The 21826-nt window shown below is 43.1% G+C and overlaps 2 protein-coding genes across 2 annotated transcripts in view; both read left to right on the top strand.

The window, feature by feature from the left end:
* Positions 1-813: 813 nt before the first annotated feature.
* tmem248 (transmembrane protein 248) lies at positions 814-11295 on the top strand. Its single transcript, XM_056442075.1, is given in 7 exon segments — positions 814-1035; positions 2603-2765; positions 5197-5508; positions 7498-7648; positions 7758-7941; positions 8528-8709; positions 10901-11295. Coding segments are annotated over 7 exon segments (1053 nt in total). The 5' UTR covers positions 814-1032; the 3' UTR covers positions 10959-11295.
* Positions 11296-16046: 4751 nt separating this feature from the next.
* Positions 16047-21826, top strand: part of dnah1 (dynein, axonemal, heavy chain 1) — a 49779-nt gene continuing 43999 nt past the window's right edge. Inside the window, exons 1-8 of the mRNA XM_056411440.1 lie at positions 16047-16199; positions 16276-16357; positions 17195-17369; positions 19013-19157; positions 19769-19895; positions 19993-20362; positions 21132-21289; positions 21418-21623. Coding sequence (XP_056267415.1) covers positions 16047-16199; positions 16276-16357; positions 17195-17369; positions 19013-19157; positions 19769-19895; positions 19993-20362; positions 21132-21289; positions 21418-21623 — 1416 coding nt within the window. The remainder of the gene's footprint in view (positions 16200-16275; positions 16358-17194; positions 17370-19012; positions 19158-19768; positions 19896-19992; positions 20363-21131; positions 21290-21417; positions 21624-21826) is intronic.

Raw genomic sequence — 21826 nt, 5'->3', positions numbered from 1 at the left:
TGTATTGTATTGTTGTCACTTTATACTTTATTTTTTACATTTTCATTTATTATTTAAATACTTAAATGTAACTTGCCCTACTATTTTATTGTATTGTATTGTATATTTGTAAATAAATGTGTTGCTGCTGTGGCAAGAAATTTCCCCCTGAGGATGAATAAAGTAAAATATAATATAATATAATTAGACTTTTGGAAACTGCATCTTTGTAAGGACGCGATGCACTTCCGGTTTAGGTGTACAAATAAAAGTTATACTACCAATGGAAATGTGTTTATTACATTTAAAGTATAACTGATTTAGATTTACAGTCGTAAGTATACTTTGTTTTGACACCTCGAACATCATGCGAGGGTCATATCTTACTTTAAAAAGGTGATATGTTGTTTTATTTTGAAGGACACGTATCGTATTTCCTGTAGCTCTCTGGTAACATGACGTAAGCCGAGGGACAACACGGATCTACTGTTTTCAATTTACCTAAATTAATAATAACTGTTGTTGTCATTGTTAATACTTCCATATCATTCCATACCACATCAATATTAAGTTAGAAACATCCGACCAAACGTCAGTTGGGCAAACCCTTCTTACCTAAACGCAGCAAACCCTCACAAAAAAAAGTGTAAACACTCCGTTGACTACGTAAACAACGTACGCTCGAGCGCGTGGCCGACCGCTTTCCGGGCCCACATTCTACGGGAATACCGATCACGCGGCGCAGCGCCGTCTCCACTTCTCAGTGCGGGTGCGCGGAGGAGATGTCGGAGGGGAGGATCCAGATACGGTGTTGACGTTATTCCCCCCCCCCCACACACACACACACACACCAGACTGTGTCCGCGAGAGACATTTCTCACCGCGGCGGCAGCGAACTTTAAAGCAAAGAATGTGAAGGAGCTGAAAGTCTGGTCGACGAGGGACTAGCGTGCTAGCAACGTTAGCTTGCTAGCAACAAAAAACAACAACAACAACTGCTGCCTTTTATTTGCTGTCTCGCGACGGACCTCCCAGCTAACATCCGTCGAAAAAATGGTAAGCACCGACGACGTGTTGTTTCGTGACGTTAACCGCACGCCAGCTGTTTGTTGGCAATGTGACAGTTTGATGCTTAATGTGTCACAGTTGTCTGAAGGCCAGGTAGCTAAGCTAACTAGCGTACCTAGCTCTGAGGTTGACAGCTCGGGTCACCTGGCTGCTGCGGAGGAGGAGGAGGAGGAAGAAGACGAACACAAAGCGCCCCTGTTTAATGTTATATATTATCCTGTTAATGTTATCCTGTTTAAAACCAGATGTCCTCACTCTCCACAACGTAAACAAACAACCTCTCCGGACTAACCGAGTTAGTTGAGCTCCCCTGCAACACGATACAATTAAACGTTATTTATCATTCTGTTCCCAAAGATGTCAACTTTTAAATTCTTGCTCAACTCTTCAGCTCATCTTAGTATTTTTGCAGGAACAAAACGACACAAGTAGAACTTAAGTAAAACTTTAAATACCGCACGAGCAGGCAGCTGCATAGAGAAGGATTTGGGAATTTACCTGCATCAACAGTTATGGTGCTTCTTTTACACTTTAGTAAACACTTAAAAACACAAGTTACACTATATAAAACTGTGGAAAGAGTTCATAATAAAAAATAAAAAAAATTATATTACACTTCAAGTTGATTGTCACAACGTGCTCCATAAAAGAAAATGTAATATAATATATAATTCCATTAAATAGATAAATATCAAATTCAATTAATATAATCACAAAATAGAAGCAATACAAAGTGATCTGTGCTTGTGTAAAATAGTTTTGCTCAGTAAAGTCTGTCAAAGTAAAAAGACGAAACAGAAATTCTAGAAGTTTACATGCACAGCACCCTGAACAGTTGATTGTTTTCCAGAAACAGTTTGAATAGCAGAGCTGTAGGCGCGACGTTTTAAAACCTCAAAACTATCGATGACAATTGGAAAACGCAAGTAGTGAGTAGCAGCAGCAAAGTCACCCAGTCCCTCATGTCTGACGGGACGGGCTCCAGAGACACTTGTTTGTTCTTCAGGAGCAACAGGATGTTCCTGTCTGAGCATGTGGCTTCGGAAACGTGTTTTGCATACATAATATTCAGCCGTCAGCACACCCACGACTACATTTTCTGGCCCATTTATTTTCAACCTACGTCTTAGGAGTTTATGGCCAGGCAGTGGTTATCTATTCAGGTCAGATTTCTAGATCCAAAGCAAAACGTACATTATAACGTGAACACGATGCGTTAAAACGTCGTCGATTTGGTGAGAATCTTGAATAAATGTGGTTGTTTTGAATGAGATGTTTTCACAGTAAAATAAAATACACATTGGAGATGAATTATGAGCTGAAAAGTAACCCGGAGCCTGGTTGACCATGACCATCAATGATCAGCGATCTCTAAAAGTTCTATATTTAGTTTGCGCTGAGCCGAGCCGTGACCCGAAACCGCGTGTTTTATGATCCGTTGCACCTCCAATGGATATTGAATCATTCAGAGTGTCTTGTGTTCGGTCTAATTATTAGAAAGCCCCTTTGAGACATGAGAGCATTGCTCACACGTTGTGTGCGTGCCCGTCTGCAGGTGTACCTGTTGAACCCTGTAGAGAACCTGAGAAGCTACATCAACAACCGTCCGCCGCTGGTCATCTTCATGGTCAGCGTCAGTGCGGTGGCCATCGCCTTCCTGACCATCGGCTACTTCTTCAAGATCAAAGAGATCAAGTCTCCGGAGTTCACGGAGGTGAGTTTAAAGAGAAGAAGGAAAAAGAGATTTAATTTAATTACCTGCTCCATTTAAGAATCTCTCCCGTCGCAGAACAGGGTCCACGATGTTTATCGCCTTTGCATTTCCCCAAAGCGTTGCACCTTATTCAACCTTCCCCGGTCTCCCCCAGCTCCGTCAGTGAGGCTCACTGGAGCTAGTTACCTTGTAAAAATGAGGAAATCCAGGTGTTCTTCTTTTTTTATGTACTGTGCAACCTCTACAGCACATCTTAGCATCTCCTGTCCCCTTCCATCTGGCTCCAATACACGCACACGTGACTGAAAAGACGACGGCTGGAGAGAAGAAAAGGGAAACCAGTCAAAGTGTGATTTCATCCGTCTGCGAAGCTCCGGTGATATCGGTGCCTCGGAAGAGCCTGAGGGAGGATGTAAGAAGACAATTCCCACCGCGGCCGACGGTCCATCTGGCAGGAGATGCAGGAGCAGCAGCTTCTCCCTCTGGCTGCGAGGCTCCTGCATTCATCCTCCACCCTCCTCCACCCTCCTCCACCCTCCACCGCCCTCCTCCGCCCTCCTCCTCCCTCCACCACCCTCCTCCGCCCTCCTCAGCCCTCCACCGCCCTCCTCCGCCCTCCACCACCCTCCTCCGCCTCCACCGCCCTCCTCCGCCTCCTCCTCCCTCCACCACCCTCCTCCGCCCACCTCCTCCCTCCTCCTCCCTCCACCACCTCCTCCGCCTCCTCCGCCCTCCTCCGCCCTCCCCCTCCCTCCACCACCCTCCTCCTCCCTCCACCACCTCCTCCGCCCTCCTCAGCCCTCCTCCTCCCTTCTCCCCCCTCCTCCTCCCTCCACCACCTCCACCACCCTCCTCCGCCTCCTCCTCCCTTCTCCGCCCTCCTCCTCCCTCCACCACCCTCCTCAGCCCTCCTCCGCCCTCCTCCTCCCTCCACCACCCTCCTCCACCCTCCTCCTCCCTCCTCCACCCTCCTCCGCCCTCCTCCGCCCTCCTCCTCCCTCCTCCACCCTCCTCCGCCCTCCTCAGCCCTCCACCGCCCTCCTCCGCCCTCCACCACCCTCCTCAGCCCTCCACCGCCCTCCTCCGCCCTCCTCCTCCCTCCACCACCCTCCTCCGCCCTCCTCCTCCCTCCTCCTCCCTCCTCCACCCTCCTCCGCCCTCCTCAGCCCTCCTCCGCCCTCCTCCTCCCTCCACCACCCTCCTCCTCCCTCCACCACCCTCCTCCACCCTCCTCCCTTCTCCGCCCTCCTCCTCCTCCACCACCTCCACCACCCTCCTCCGCCCTCCTCAGCCCTCCTCCTCCCTTCTCCGCCCTCCTCCTCCCTCCACCACCCTCCTCAGCCCACCTCCGCCTCCTCCTCCTCCTCCACCACCCTCCTCCGCCTCCTCCGCCTCCACCGCCTCCTCCGCCTCCTCCTCCCTCCTCCACCCTCCTCCGCCCTCCTCAGCCCTCCACCGCCCTCCTCCGCCCTCCTCAGCCCTCCACCACCCTCCTCCGCCCTCCACCGCCCACCTCCTCCTCCTCCCTCCACCACCCTCCTCCGCCCTCCTCCTCCCTCCACCACCCTCCTCCTCCCTCCACCACCCTCCTCCGCCCTCCTCAGCCCTCCTCCTCCCTTCTCCGCCCTCCTCCTCCTCCACCACCCTCCACCACCCTCCTCCGCCCTCCTCCTCCCTTCTCCGCCCCTCCTCCTCCCTCCACCACCCTCCTCCGCCTCCTCAGCCCTCCTCCGCCTCCACCACCCTCCTCCGCCCTCCTCCTCCCTCCTCCGCCCTCCTCCGCCCTCCTCCTCCCTCCACCACCCTCCTCCGCCCTCCTCAGCCCTCCTCCACCCTCTTCCGCCCTCCTCCTCCCTCCACCCTCTTCCGCCCTCCTCCACTCTCCACCCTCTTCCGCCCTCCTCCACACCCTCATCCACACCCTCCTCCACCCTCCTCCACACCCTCCTCCACCCTCCTCCACACCCTCCTCCGCCCTCCTCCTCCACCCTCCTCCCTCCTCCACACCCTCCTCCGCCCTCCTCCACCCTCCTCCACCCTCCTCCCTCCTCCACACCCTCCTCCACCCTCCTCCACACCCTCCTCCGCCCTCCTCCTCCCTCCTCCCTCCTCCGCCCTCCTCCACCCTCCTCCACACCCTCCTCCGCCCTCCTCCACATGGGATGTTGCAAAATGGGGCTTCAAAGTGCACTGACAGGATAACGACCTTGTGGATCTGAGTGGGAGGCGTGGAGGTCGTGATGGTGTGTGAGACGCCGGTGGTGGTATGAGATGTGGTGGTGACTGTTGGTTGCCCCCCCCCCTGGAACACCTTCCTTCCTGCCTGCTGCATCTGGACCCTGCTGGACCTGCGGAGCGGGGAGGAAAGCGAGCTAGCGCCGGCCTGGAGTCGACCGCCGGAGGCGTGGTGGTGACAATGACGGGCGAGCGCTGAGTGGTGATGTGACTCTGTTCACTCTCCTGGTTGACCCCCCTGCCGCGCTCAACGCTCTTCTTCTGATCTCGCCTCTGACAAACGACGATGAAGCACGGCCTGAACGAGTCGACCACGCCGGAGAGCGTGGTGGTGACCGGCGGCCGGGCGCGCTCCAGCACCCAGGCGCCGCCGCCGCTGGACGACTCGGGCGGCGTCAACATCTCGGTGCCCATCACGCTCACGCTGGACCCCCAGCGCCCCTTTGGAGGCTACTCGCGCAACATCACCCACCTGTACGCCACCGTGCTGGGGCAGCAGGTCGGCCTTTATGGTAGGGCGTGTGTGTGTCTGTCTCTGTGTGTGTGTGTCTCTGTGTGTGTGTGTGTGTGTGTGTGTGTCTCTGTGTGTCTGTCTCTGTGTCTCTGTGTGTGTGTGTGTGTGTGTGTGTTTTAGCGCTTTCAACAAATATATAAAGTGTGATTGAAATATATATTTTGTATATTTTCATTGTGAGTTCACGATTGAAAATGACATTTAACGTTGCGAAGAATCGTACAACAACAACAACCGTCTCAGGCTGGAGACAAAACCGCTTACACCTCACCTATCACAGTAAAGTACGGATCACCTGGCTCCGTGTAATCCGACATAAACAAACATTGTTATTGTCGTTGGGAGAAGTGTGTTTAGTGTGTGTGTCACCCGGCAAGAACCGGTTTGATGCCTTTACTGCACGGAGGTGATGAACCGAGTTAATTAAGAGAGTTTCTCCTTTTTTTTAAATGAGTTTTAACTTCAACGTCTCTGCGGTGATGGTGGCAGCGTTGCGTAACATTTAGCTCCTCCCATTCGGTCCTCCTGGAGGTTTCAGAAAGCGGAGTGAAGCGTGACTTTAGTTCACCTTCCTGTCTCCTGAGAGCTCGTGTGTCTTCGTTATGGCCCCCAAAGGAAGTGCAGTTATTATTATTATTATTATCACTATTATTATCACTATTATTATTACTATTTTTTATTATCATTACTATTATTATTAACATTATAATTAATATTATTATTATTAATATTATTACTATTATTATTAATAATAATATTATTGTTATTACTATTATTATTATCATTACTATTATTATTATTAATATTATTATTAGTATTATTATATGTTTTTCTATCTTCATACTCTCTTTATCTCAGAGGAAGCTCGTGTCTGTAAAACTATTTTATTCGAATCCAACATTAAAATGACCAGAGAGCATCGCTCACATCGGGGTCACGCTTCTGGCGACCTCTGAGCGACCCCTCACTCGTCTTTTTGTTTGTCTTCCTCTTCGCGGCGCCGTTGGCTCGGCAACGGGTCGAGCTGTTTGCCGTGTCTTTTCATTTTAAACCCAATAGACCGGATGAGCAATAAGTCAATAAGGAGCGACGCCGCTTCTTCTTCCAGAGATCCATCTGTTGACCTTCAGTTATCGTGCACGGCATTGATAAAATAAGAAGAGTCGTAATAAATAACACACCGTTTGTGAATTAGACATTGAATTATTTGGACATTTGGGATCGTTTTTTGTATTAATGATCATTTTAAGAATTTTGAAAATAATTTAATTTTAAGAAATCATTTAAATTATTTATTATATAGAGTCTATTGAATCTTTTGTTATAATTGTGTCCTTTTATGTGAGTAATGAACCAATACCTCCTATTTATTTTAACGCATTTGACCTGGACACTGGACACCACGTATAAAAGCCGCATTAATAGAAAAGACAAGGTGGTTTTTTTGCTGCTTTTTTTATTTTTACTACTTTTCCCATCTAATAATTAGCCTTCAGATCAATTTGACACAAATTCCATTCAGTGAGAAATCGACGTCCTCCTTCTCCGTCGTTTGACTTTTTGCTGGTGAGAATCAGGAGAATCTAATATTTGTCCCACTTCATTATTTAAAGTGCAGTGTTTCCCCCGATAATCTTCTAATCTTCCAATTCCCTTTTCGCGGTTTGATAAATAATGCGTCAGCCCGCCGTGGGGGAGTTTGTACGCGGCGCTTTCTGGGCTCTCCTCATCGAGCCGAGAGGCCACATTCTTCAGGCCTGTCGGTTGTTTTAGTCGGACCGTGGCCGGCAAGTAGTCCCACGTCAACATACCGAGGAGGGGGGTGGATGAGCGAGTAGAGGGCCCTGTGAGCGCGGCACACTGGAGGGTTTCTGCCTGGCAACAACCTGGAAAGAGAAATAAATGTTCCCTCGTCGCCTTCATTTAGCCACAATCTCACATGCTCACTTTTTGTGTTTTTTGTTTTTGTTTTTGTGTGTGTGCGTAGGCCGGGAAGCCCACGAAGAAATAAACATCACTTTCACGCTGCCCGTCTCCTGGAACTCTGACGAGTGCGTGCTGCACGGCCACTGCGAGCAGGCGGTGTTCAGCACCTGCATGACCATCGCGGCGGCCAGCAACGTCTTCCCGGTCACAGTGTGAGTTATATCTCTGCCTGGGGGGGTTAACAAAGGTTACTGCACAATGGGGAGTGGGGGGGTTTAAACTATAAAACTGTCACAAATTAATTTGTTTTTTGGTTTACAGGCAGCCGTCGCACTGCGTGCCCGAGACGTACACCAACGCCACGTCGTGGTACAAGGTGTTCACCACGGCCCGCGACTCGGACACCAAGTACAGCCAGGACTACAACCCCTTCTGGTGCTACAAGGGAGCCGTCGGCAAGCTGTACCACGCGCTCAACCCAAAGCTGACGGTCATCGTCCCCGATGTGAGTCTCCGCCTCCTTTATGTAGAGTTCCTGGTTTACGTGATGACCGTTGTTATTATTATTATTCTTATTATAATCATAATTATTATTATATTGTATTTCCTAATCATTTTAATTGTATGATTTCATTTAGATAACCAAGTAGAAAGGTAATTTTTTGAATTTCTGACAGTTACTGTGCAAATTATTCTGTCAGGATTTGTTTACTTTGGTTACATTTGTTTATAATAATAATAAATAAATACATATTTATTATTATTACTATTATTAATTATATATAATAATAATAAACTATATATATATATATATTTTAATATATAAAATATATGTATTCATATATATATAAATTAAGATTAAATGTATATATTTATTTATATATTTATTATTATTAATTTATATATACATAAATATATGAATATATATTTATAATTTAAATTATATATATACAACAATTATATATATTATATATATATAAATATGTATTTATTATTATTGTTATTATAACACATTTTAATGAAAAACAATTGATTTATATCCAAAAACCTGCAGTTACTGTGAAATCTAATTCTGACCGGCCCCTCACCAGGACGACCGCTCCCTCATCAACCTGCACCTGATGCACACGAGCTACTTCCTGTTCGTCATGGTCATCACGATGTTCTGCTACGCGGTCATCAAGGGGCGGCCCGGCAAAGTGCGGCAAACCATCCCCGACTTCTGTCCCGAGAAGGTACAGCAGACACCGGCCGAGATATGTGACGAGAACAGGTAGCTCCAGCAACGCATTGATTGACCCGGGATCGGTTAAAGACGCGAGCCAATCACACGGCTGCGTCTCTGCCCACCGGCCACTATAGGTTATTACAGTTATTAAAACAAATATTCTTAATCTATTCAAAGTCAGAGGTGGAGACTCATCTCCTCGATGGATACTGATCCTCTTGACTGGTGACACGTTTGATGAATTTGTTATTTTGGGCATTATAAATATATTTGGATTGACATTTATGCCAAACTACGTTGAGTTATCTCAACTTTATTCTCCACTGGAGAGATAGAGCCATGTCAAGCTGCTATGACAAACGGTTATCAAATGAGTCAATGTGTCACAGCAATCCCATATATATATATATATGTGTATTTAGATATTTATTCAGATATTTGCGTGTGTGCGTATATAGATTTATATATTTATACATAAATATATATATTTATTTATACATATTATTTATATATATATATATTATGTATGTGTATATATATATTTCTGTATATATTAGGGCTGTGAAACGATTAAAATGTTTAATCGGGTTAATCACAGGTTTTTGGGGATTAATCATGATTAATCACATATTACCGATATTCTCGGTATATTTTGTGAGAACATAGAGATTTATGACAAAAGACGGATATATACATTTATACATTCTTCTATACAATGGTGCTGCAACTCAGCAGTTATTTAGCAGTTTTCTTCCATATGGAACATTAATACATCTTCATCCTAAACAGAATGTTTAACCCTCCTGTTACCTTTCGGGTCAATTTGACCCCATTCAATGTTTAATGTCGGTGTTCTTTGGGGTCAATTTGACCCCAGGCTGTATTTCACTGAGTCAAACATATCAGAAATATCAACTTTTTTATTTATTTAAAGGGCTATTTAGGTAGTCAACAAACAAACATAAAGTACCTCACACTTAAACTTGGGAAGCAATATTAATTCTAATAATTTTCTGGAGGTTTTAATTGCTGGGGTCAAATTGACCCCGAGGGTAAAATATGTTAGTAAATGTAAAGGTAACAGGAGGTTAAACAGAACATTTTTCTCTTGTTTGTCAACCATGAACTCCACCATGATACAATCTAAAGGCCTCTAGTCTTCCTCTAGCAGCTGCTGAGGCAAACTGACTGTGTGGGTTTTCTTCATGAACTGGGCCGTGATGAAGGGACGGCGGGACACCGCTGCAAAGCTGAAACCTCACCGGCCCGGACAGGTGGACAGATTGACAAGTGACTTTTTTTGCTCGGTCCGGCGCGCGCGCACGGAGCTCTGTGATCGATATGTTAACGCAACGCCAAGAGACAGAAATGACATGCTGCTGTGGAGATACGATCAACAACAGACGTTTAGTTTAATAAAAGAACAAAGACGTGCTATAGAGAACATGTCAGGGGCGGGCCAATCTTTTAATGTCATGCGATCTACCGACACTACGCGCGATCGACTGGCAGGTCGCGATCGACGTGTTGAGACCCTGATCTACAGGAAGTAAAAGTCGTAACAAGGTTTCCGGAGGTGAACCTGCGGAAGGATCATTACCGATGAACAGACCGTCTGCATGAGAGCGGACAGAGTTCAGATTGAAGTGGTGCATTGGAAGCTCATTTTGCAAGTGACTTTTTTTTCGTCCCGTCGACCAACAACAGACGGATTGGAAGCTCATTCTGCGCATGCGTTAAATGCGTTAAAAAACAAAAACTAGTTAAACCTGAAATTGGATTAACTGAGTTAACGCGTTATTTTTCACAGCACTAGTATATATATATATATATATTTATACATATATATATATTTGTTTATACATATTATTTATATATATATTATTTATGTGTATATATATATATTTATCTATATATATTAGTTGGATATATTTAATTAGATATTTGCGTATTTATATATACATATTTATATATACATGTGTATTTCTGATTGATTTAATGTTATCTCCATTGAAAAAAACAATGCTTTTCTTTGAAAAATAAGGACATTTCTAAGTGATCCCAAACTTTTGAACGGTAGTGTATATATATATTTATACACATATATATTTATATTTGTTATGTGTCTGTGCGTGTGCGTGTTGTTTCTCTGGAGGCCCGCACCATTGATGTCCTGCATTGAGCCATTTTCATTCCCTTCCACGAGCGTCACTGAGACCCTTTCCTTGTGTTGCAGGTGGCACTGTCAAAGGGTTGAAAAGGCCTCGGAGGGTCACGCCAGAACGTACCTGTGACACGCGCAAAGAAAAGAAGAAGAAGAAGAAACTTAAATAAACATCCCAGTTGCCTCGTGAACCCTGGAGATCCGACAAGGGGACACAAAGCTCTGTGAATGCATTACTCTCGCAATGTTGGGTTTTTCCAACCAAAGATATACAAGTGCCTGTATCTGTTGTGTACATACGTGTAGGATCTGATATTCTGTGCAAAACATCTTTTTTGTTGTTGGTCTAGCCCCCCCCCCCCCCCCGATTGGCAGTTCCGGTTCCCCCTCTGCGCGTCTGCAATGTCATTTAAAAAACCTTAAATAATTGATTGATTTAATATATGAACGGTACAATACGCTCTGGAGCTTCTTGTGGCTTTGTTTTTATTTTTTTGTTTTCTTTTATAGAAAAGGTGTCTCTTAAAAATATGATTTTCTACCTTTTTTTTTTATTTCCCTTGTTTCGTGGCTTCATCGCTCACCTGCCTCTCGTGGGTTGTGGTTGTTGTTGTTGTTGTTTTTGTTTTTCCTGTCACGACTTAATCTTCAACACCCGGATGAAGAGAATTGTTATCTTGCCTTACCTCATCCTCCTTCTATCCTACTCCTTCTTCCAGCCTCCTCCCATCCTCCTCTTTCATCCTACTCCTTCTTCCATCCTCCTCCCATCCTTCTCCTTCTTCCATCCTCCTCCTCCCATCCTTCTCCTTCTTCCATCCTACTCCTTCTTCCATCCTCCTCCCATCCTCCTCTTTCATCCTACTCCTTCTTCCATCCTCCTCCCATCCTTCTCCTTCTTCGATCCTCCTCCCATCCTCCTCTTTCATCCTACTCCTTCTTCCATCCCCCTCCCATCCTTCTCCTTCTTCCATCCTCCTCCTCCCATCCTTCTCCTTCTTCCATCCTCCTCCCTCCTTCCATCCTCCCATCCTCTTCCTCCCATCCTCCTCCTTCCTCCTGATCACCAGGTGCACGTGTTCAGGTGTTTTTCATAATTCTTTCACATTTTCTTTGCACATTGAGTAATTTGCTCCTTTCTGATTATTATTTGTAATATTTGTGTCCACAGTCACATTGGATATATATATATATATATATATATATACAGGACTGTCTCAGAAAATTAGAATATTGTGATAAAGTTCTTTATTTTCTGTAATGCAATTTAAAAAAAAAAATCATGCATTCTGGATTCATTACAAATCAACTGAAATATTGCAAGCCTTTTATTCTTTTAATATTGCTGATTATATTTACAGCTTAAGAAAACTCTAAAATCCTATCTCATAAAATTTTAATATTTCCTCAGACCAAGTAAAAAAGATTTATAACAGCTGAGTGTTTGTCAAGGCTCAGGAAACCCTTGCAGGTGTTTCGAGTTAATTAGACAATTCAAGTGATTTGTTTAATACCCTACTAGTATACTCTTTCATGATATTCTAATATTTAGAGATAGGATATTTGAGTTTTCTTAAGCTGATAATCAGCAATATTAAAAGAATAAAAGGCTTGCAATATTTCAGTTGATTCCAGAATGCATGACATTTTTGTTTTTTTAATTGCATTACAGAAAATAAAGAACTTCATCACAATATTCTAATTTTCTGAGACAGTCCTGTATATATATATACACACACTGTTTCAGTTAGACTTAACAATTTAATATAATAATGTATTAGTTTATTTAGTACTGTATAACCATAATAATATATTTATGATTGAATCATTATTTTGTAAAAAAACATCCCAAAAACAGTGTGTGTGTGTGTGTGTGCGCGACAGAATAAAAGGCGGCTTTCGACTGATCATATTCTCTCGTCATATTCCGACAGCACGGCTGACTTTGACAATCAATTATTCCAAATGTTCTGAATCGAATTTGCAATAAAGTAAAATGAAATTAAAAGTGCTCGAATCAGATTAAGTGTCACAAATGTGAAATCTATTATCAAATTAATAATTCAGTGTGAGAATAAACAGTCAAACTCCGCCTTGAATATTTGTGTTTCTTTCTCCCCCAATAGCATCCACAGATTATATATTTTTTACTTTTCCCTCTCGTGTTTTTATTCTGTTCCATAATCCACCTCCATGTTGAATGAACTTCTTTTCATAAGCAGCGTCATCTAAACCCGAGATGCAAGAATTCCAGTTGATTTGAACGTCATTCAGATTTATTTTTACAACTTTTTGTTCCAGTTAAAAGAAAATGTAAAAAAAAGAGGCGTGACTTGAATCGAGTGGTTTTCAGATTTGATTTCATCCGTTTGTCTCCAGAAATTTATCTTTTGTCTTTAAAAAAAGAAGTGTTTTAATTATTCTGTATTGAATGACAAGTCTTCCTGATTTCGATATGTGTGTCATATCTGAGAATGAATCCGTTTCTTCTGCTGTCTGCACCATTTGTTCATCTTTTTGCGTCTCTGTATATAATTGCAACAACAAAAGAAAAGTGACAATAATGCCTTAACGCTGTATAGTTTCATCTGAGTCCAACACGCGGCGCTCGGTTCATGGCTGGTGAGCCGCAGCAGGACTCACAACCAGATTTATTAAAAAGAAGAAGAAGAAGAAGAAAGGAGCAGATGCTAGTAGCTGTTGCAGGTTTTTTTTTAAACCTCCTCCTCCTCCTCTATCTCCGCCTCCTCCTCCTCCCCCTTCCTGTCACGTTGCACTTACAGGCGAGTATTAAGCCGACTCTGTGCCTTCTGCACTATGAAGCTGCACCCCCCCCCCCCCTGTACATATAGATAGGACCATAGGTTTAATGTGGCTATGACGTCATCACCCCCGCCCCCCCCCCCTTTTTTTGTTTGTTTTCCTCTCCAGTGGAACTGCTGTAAATGAATTAAAGTTCAAATAAATTGTCTCTAAAGTTCAACGTCACTTTGTCCTTTTCTTTCTCGACGGGGACGTTTATGATCCGCCAGGTGGAAATTATTTTTTACCAATTTGCCGGTGCTGGAGGTGAAATGTCACAGAAATTTTATGCGATTTGAAAACCTGGCTAAAATTGATATTTGACCAAATTTAGTTTCCTTATGTTAATGCAGACTTTTACTCCAATAACAATAATTAATTAATTGGCTGCAGCAATGTGCTTTGATCAAATAAAAAAACTACAAATCTCATCATCATCATCATCATCATGCAGAAACATGTCCCGCCAACAATGTGCCTTACTTATGTTCTTTTTAGACAATCAAGTAGTTATATTAGTTATATGAGGCTTTGTGTACACATACCTGTTCATTAAATACAATAAATTGGGTTTTTTGGGTGTATTTTCGGCAGATTTGTTGACAAAAAACAAACAATCCCAGGATCCGTTCCTTAAAGTCTGATTCTGACATTTATTTGATATGAATTGTCCTCTGTAGTGGACCACGGGACAATTTTCGTGTAAAAGGGCAGAAAAACATAGAAGATAAATGAACAAATTATGGCTGTAGAGTGATATTAAACCAATAATACATTCAACTTGATTATTTAAACTAAACATTCATCCATCTGGATTGTTTTGCTTGTTGGTTGAAGGATGGTAGAATATTTTATATTAAAACTGAACGTCTTATATCCAGAACTAACTTTAAACAGACATATTTGTTTTCATTTGGATTACCTAAACTAATGTTTTGTTCATCATTCTTTAGTGTTCTTCGTTTCTTATTTTACAATGTAGTCATTAAATACATAAATGTTTTCCTGGTTTCCACTATAATTGACATTCATATAATTACTATTAATTTAATAAACTAAAAACTAAAATGCTTTCAGAACTAAATATATCATTCCTGACATGTTAATAAACAAGAAAATAAATGAATATCATAGAAAAAAGACAATAATTCAGCAATATTTGACTTAACCTTTGACTTTCCCTAAATGTGCTGGCTGACAAGGCTCTTTTTTCGTCCATGGCAACCGTTCCCGCGTCTAACCGTCTATTTTCCGTTGTCATGGAGACCGGTAGTTAACGTCCACTTGGGAACTGAGATTTCAAAAGTTCAGCTCGCCCAGACTGTAGCTATGCAGAGGACAGTTACCGCCACAAGGAGCGCGAGGACGTCAAGATAAGGTCTGTCAACATTGTTTTTGATCAATTACATTGAAATTGCGTTGAATTTGTTGTTTGCTCACAACTAACAGCAGCGAGCTAGCTTGCCAGTGTTACGGTTTAAGAAGCGACCGTGTTAACTGGGGACCGAACGCGTTCGTTGTCGTAGTTACAGACAGCAGTTGAAAAAGGGAAGCGAACACGTACCGTTAGCTGCCCTCGTGAATGCCGCATTGTTTAATTGGTATAGTATATATTATTAAGTCTAGGGGTTGACACTGTATTACAAAATTAAACCAAGCGGCATTCACGTGGACAGCTATACGTTTTTTTCTATCATATTTTCCGGACGGCCGTCGTAACTATGACAACGACGGACCCGTTCAGACGAAAAGTCTCCAGTTAACAGGGTCGCCTGTTAAAGCGTCTTAACTTGTATGGATTTTTTTTTAAACATCGGTTGCAAGTGAAACGTTGTTAAAATACAAACGCCACCTCTCTGTAACCGCACGTGAGGTGAGGTAGACAACCAGCTCCGACCTTAATTCACCTTATGTGTACCACAACGGGCCGTCCCGCGAGCCCTCACGAGCGGCTGGCTGGGAGGCGCATGCGCAGGGACGGTCGCCTCATGAGCGGGGGCGTCTTGAAAAGTGCAATGCAGAAAATACATACAGAAATATTCAATAACTTTAGTGTTATTAAGTGTAGTTTGACAAAGATCACTTCATACATCAATGGGCTCCCCCTTGTTGAACTACATTTTAATGTGCTTTCATTAAATTTGGTGAATATTTATTGGGGAAAATATCACTTTTGACAGTAGCCTACAATTAAGATTTTTGTTTGTTTTGCTACATACATTTCTGCATTCTATTTCAATTGAACTTTATCAAACCTATGAAAATATTCTTACAGCATAACTATCTGTTCTTTGTTTCCTGATGTTTCGCTGCCTGGCGGATGTTAATTTGACAAAAAAAATAATTCTCCAAAACATAGCTAACGTTAACCGTTTTCACGTTACAGGTGACGTTATTTCACTCTGCTAGATCGGCGATGGAAGGGAAATATTTTCCTAGCTTGGTGCCTCATCCTCCGATCAAACCTCAGCCTCTGAATCTCTGGTGCAAACTCCCTAAAATCAGAAAATGCATTGTGAAAGAACAGAGGGGCATCTACTCGGATGACATCGCCACGTTCCCGTCAAAGGTGAGAGCAGAGCACTGAGCGTCTGTTGAGCGCTGACTTAAACCCAAGAGACTGAAGCTTCCTGTTTATTGATCAGTTCTCTACAGCGGGACCCGAGATCCAGCAGAGGTCGCAGAGTCATTCCGTCTCCGAGTTCAGTGAACGCAACGCGACAAAAGGTGCGACGCTACTATATTTGCACGCTTTTCTTTTAAGGTGCGTTCACACCAAAAGCATTGAGAATTGTTTGCGTGAGTAGAGTAGATCCCACGCAAAGTCAACGTACGGACGCGAAGTGGTTGCGGTAGACGCAAATTTTCGCCTCAAGTTCAAATATTTCACAGAGTTTCCGAAACTCGGTAGAGTGCATACCTTCGCATATCACAAGATTGCCCATTGAATTATGATCATTTTGGCATTAATTGCATGCCAATTGGATAGAAATTGACCGTGCTATGGTAAAAAGAAGATTTTGACCTTTTCATGACCTTGACCTGGACCTTTGACCCGATCAATCCCAAAATCTAATCAAATGGTCCCCGTATAATAACCAATCATCCCACCAAATTTCATGCTATTCGGTTTAATAATTTTTGAGTTATGCGAGTAACACGCATACAAATAAATAAATAAATACACAGCGATCAAAACATAACCTTCCGCATTTTCAATGCGAAGGTAAATATATATATAAATATATGATATTCATGTCATGAACCCGAACACGAGGGCGTTGGTGGGATGTTTCCAAAAAGTCTAAAGCAGAACTAGTGGTTAGATCTTCCATGGTGGATGGCGGGAACTGTTTTTACGGAGCTAAGCCACGGAGATAAGCCCCGCCCCTCGCGAAGATTCGCAACGCTTTGGGTGTGAACGCTGCTTTAAGCATGTAGGACCTTAAAGTCTTCATTTCTGATACGCCAGCTCTGTATTCACAAGAGGAGCATATCGTGCTTCTCTAAAATTAAAGATTTTCTAAAAAGAATATGTGTGTCCTTCTGCACTGTTCTCCTTAGCGACGACCTCCAAGACTCCAGATGACCAGCGCAGACCGGTTGAAAACTGTAACCATGGACCCATCTCCCAGCCATCACAGAAATTGTACTTCTGTCTGGGTGGGATTTCACAAAAGGTCCATCTACCCTACCAAACGCTGCGTGGACAGATCCCCCGCAAGTTAGCGATCGAGAGGTACGAAGAGTGGGAAGCTTTCCGTTCTCATCCTGCATCTTATTGTTTTGAGGGTATTCCACAGATTGTTATGCCAGATTCACTGGTCAGGTGTGATTGATCAAGACAGTGAGCGACTATCATACATAAATACACCAGGGCAAAGGGCAAAACTGCCCCAAAGAAAGATAATGTTGCCCCTGATATCACCAGGAGAGGGAAAAAATGCCCCCATAATTTAGATAATTTAATAGTGTTTTATTTTTGATCTTTGCTGTGTGTGTCCTATATATATTGCCTGTACTAGGGAGGTACACACACAGATATATACAGGATTGTCTCAGAAAATTAGAATATTGTGATGAAGTTCTTTATTTTCTGTAATGCAATTCAAAAAACAAAAATGTCATGCATTCTGGATTCATTACAAATCAACTGAAATATTGCAAGCCTTTTATTCTTTTAATATTGCTGATTATGGCTTACAGCTTAAGAAAACTCAAATATCCTATCTCTAAATATTAGAATATCATGAAAAAGTATACTAGTAGGGTATTAAACAAATCACTTGAATTGTCTAATTAACTCGAAACACCTGCAAGGGTTTCCTGAGCCTTGACAAACACTCAGCTGTTATAAATCTTTTTTTGGACTTGGTCTGAGGAAATATAAAAATTTTATGAGATAGGATTTTAGAGTTTTCTTAAGCTGTAAGCCATAATCAGCAATATTAAAAGAATAAAAGGCTTGCAATATTTCAGTTGATTTGTAATGAATCCAGAATGCATGACATTTTTGTTTTTTTAATTGCATTACAGAAAATAAAGAACTTTATCACAATATTCTAATTTTCTGAGACAGTCCTGTATATATAAATATATTTATATATATATATATAAATATAAATATGTATATATACATACGCAAATATCTAATTAAATATATCGAACTGCTATATATACATAAATATATATATATACACATACATAATATACAGTATATATATAAATAATATGTATAAACAAATATATATATATGTATGAATATATATACATATACGGATTTATAAATACGCAAATATCTAATTAAATATATCTTACTAATATATATAAATAAATATATATATACACATAAATAATATATATAAATAATATGTATAAACAAATATATACATATATATATGTATAAATATATACAAATATAAGAATTAGAATTATTAACAAACAAAGAAATAAGTTGTAATTGTTAATAGTTGTTTCAAATTGTTTTATAACAATAAATAACCACAAGTAAATAAGAATACAATTTTTGTTCTGATTTATGTTTTTTTTCTTTTCCTTTTTTTATCCAAGAAAACACTTTGAATCTGTAGACTACTGCCTAATATTCTTATTATTGGTATTTGTATGACAATTGCTCATATACTGTATGAATAAATGAAATAATATTTGAACACAAGTTTCAAATAGTGCCCAAATGTATCTTTAAATGCTCCTGGATTTCAGTCAGTGGGGGAGAAGATGCCCCCTAAAAAACATGTAAATGTCCTCCCCTGCACATATTTAGTGACGTTCTCTTCTTCTACATTCGCTGGCTCCACGATGCGGTTTATTTGAACTGCCTGTGGAGACGTCTCGACACTGTTTTGTGTTGTTCTCTTCCAGACGTCGACGGGAATATTTAAAGTTAGACTTTGAGCAGCTGCTGGCGGAAGAAGGCATCGATTCTGATCGCCTGATCCTGAGACACAAGAGCGGCGGTGAAGTGACCTCCACGGACGAGCCTGCACCCCCCTACCTCCCACCGGAGGTACGAGCCCCACTGCTGCAATCTTCGCTTTAGCCCCCCCCCCCCCTCTCTACCTCCTTCTGTTTCATGGATAAAGGAGGTCTGGATCGTGATCCAAGCCTACTACTTATTATTCATACATGTATATATTCATTGAATGTGTTTATGTAATAACTCTGTAACGCTTCCTTCTGGTCACATGACATCTATTGTTCTGTCCATCCTGGAGAGGGATCCTCCTCTGTTGCTCTCCTCAAGGTTTCATCACTTTATTCCCCCGGAGAAAGTTGTTTTTTTCCTGTTTTTTTGAGGGAGTTCTTCCTGCTCCGATGTGAGGTCAAAGGTCAGGGATGTCGTACGTGTACAGAATGTAAAGCCCTCTGAGGGGAGTTTGTGATATTGGGCGATATAAAATGAACTTTACATTTAGCTGACGCTTTTATCCAAAGCGACTCACAATCGTACACGTAGACGCAGCTACAGGGAGCGGCTCAGGGTCAAGCGTCTTGCTCAAGGACACATCGACTAGGGTGGGGATCGAACCTCCGACCCCCTGATTGAAAGACGGACCCGCTACCCACTGACCCGCCGTCATGAACTGAGCGGAACCTTTGCTGTGTCGGTCCCTCGAGGTGTTTGACGACACGGAGTACGACAGCCGGACCCCAGACGACTGGCTGGCCCTGGCCGCCGCCGAGCGATCACACGGCCGCCGTCCGTTCCCCGCCAGAGCCCTGCTGCCCACAGACAGCGCCTCCGGTAACATGTTCTCCGTATGTTACACTGCGTGAGCAGAGGTGGACTCTGTCTTCTGATCTCGGGTGATTATCCTCTCTTCTCTCTCTCTCTTTTGAAGAGGACCCAAACGGCTCCTCCCCCTCCCTGGGGTACAGCTGGCGTCTGGCCGAGGTTCTCGACTACAGTCGGGAGAGAGTCCAGTTCCTGGTACGGAAGGTTCACCCCGAAGACGACGTGAAGGCGCCGGCGCCGGCCGCTGACTTCTGGGTTCCCAGGATCAGACTGATGTTCCTCGCCGAGGACCCCCGAGTCTTTGCGGAGCGGATCCGGTTCGCCGTGCGCCGGCGGGACGACGCAGAAGCGCTGATCCTCTACCAGCTGACCGTGGACCGCATGCCGCTCTGCAGCCGCACGGCGCCCATCGAGCCCCAGAGCCTCCAGCGCATGAAGAAGCTCTCCTTCTCGGCGCCTGAAACCAGGCCGGACATGTGAGGACAATATCACACGGTGTTACTGTCTTCTGCTTCTTCTGCTTCTTCTGCTTCTTCTGCTTCTTCTTCTGCTTCTTCTTCTTCTGCTTCTTCTTCTTCTTCTTCTTCTGCTTCTTCTTCTGCTTCTGCTTCTTCTTCTTCTTCTTCTTCTTCTTCTTCTGTCTCCTCATTGGTCTTCTTCTTCTTGTCCTTCTTCTTCTTCTAGTTCTTCTGCTTCTTCTGCTTCTTCTTCTTCTTCTTCTTCTGTCTCCTCATTGGTCTTCTTCTTCTTGTCCTTCTTCTTCTTCTTCTAGTTCTTCTGCTTCTTCTTCTTCTGCTTCTTCTTCTTCTGCTTCTTCTTCTTCTTCTACTTCTTCTTCTTCTTCTTTGGCTCTGTCTCCTCATTGGCCTTCTTCTTCTTCTTGTCCTTCTTCTTCTAGTTCTTCTTCTGCTTCTTCTTCTACTTCTTCTTCATCTTCTGTCTCCTCATTGGTCTTCTTCTTCTTCTTGTCCTTCTTCTTCTAGTTATTCTTCTTCTTCTGTCTCCTCATTGGTCTTCTTCTTCTTGTTGTCCTTCTTCTTCTAGTTCTTCTTCTTCTTCTTCTGTCTCCTCATTGGTCTTCTTCTTCTTCTTCTTCTTTGGCTCTGTCCCCTCATTGGGCTATTTCTTCTTCTTGTCCTTCTTCTTCTTCTTTTAGTTCTTCTGCTTCTTCTCCTCCTCCTCCTCCTCCTCCTCCTCCTCCTTCGTCCTCGTGGCCCGTGCGTAAAGAGAAGATGATGTGTGCAGCGTGGAGGCGTGTGTCGAGCGTCTGGAGAAGGAGGTCCGGCTGGATTACGAGTGTGCGATGAACCGCATGTTCCTGCACAAGATGGTGACGAGGCACCCGGAGGAGTTTGCACACGTCACGCTGCCACCGAAGGATCCGGAGTTCGTACCCCAGAAAGGTAAGTTGGAGAGCTTTGGATATATTTGTTTTGAGTCAATTTCCAATTCGCAAAAAAGTGCATTATTATCCAAAAACCTGGCGTTCGCCTCGGAGCCTGAACCCCGGTGTGTCCGTGTCTCTGCACAGGGTGCGTTCCTCCCTTTCCCTTCCAGAAGTGCAAACAGGCTTTCTTCAGGTTATCCCACCTCACGACGCTGGAGGTGCTCTCCGTGTTATCTGACGTGTGGACCGAGTGCAACAAAGTCCAAAATATGAAGCTGTTCAATGTCGCCTCGGTCGAACCGCTGCGACTGGTCAAGTTTGAAGACGTCCAATCTCAAATGCACAATCAGGTATTTATTAAAATATAATAATGTCACTTACTTTTTTTTAATCGTTTAGATATATTAACATAAAACAAATACAAAAATGTCAGACATAAACATACAAAATAATAATAAATAAACAAGGCAAGATTATGCATATATATATATATCGATAGATAGAAAGATGGAAATGTGTAATTTTGCCCTGTTTATTTTTTATTATCTTTTAC

Source organism: Pseudoliparis swirei, chromosome 3 (genome assembly GCF_029220125.1).
Source record: "Pseudoliparis swirei isolate HS2019 ecotype Mariana Trench chromosome 3, NWPU_hadal_v1, whole genome shotgun sequence".
NCBI lineage: Eukaryota > Metazoa > Chordata > Actinopteri > Perciformes > Liparidae > Pseudoliparis > Pseudoliparis swirei.
The sequence above is the reverse complement of the archived record's forward strand: the minus strand, read 5'-3'. Positions and strand labels throughout refer to the sequence as shown.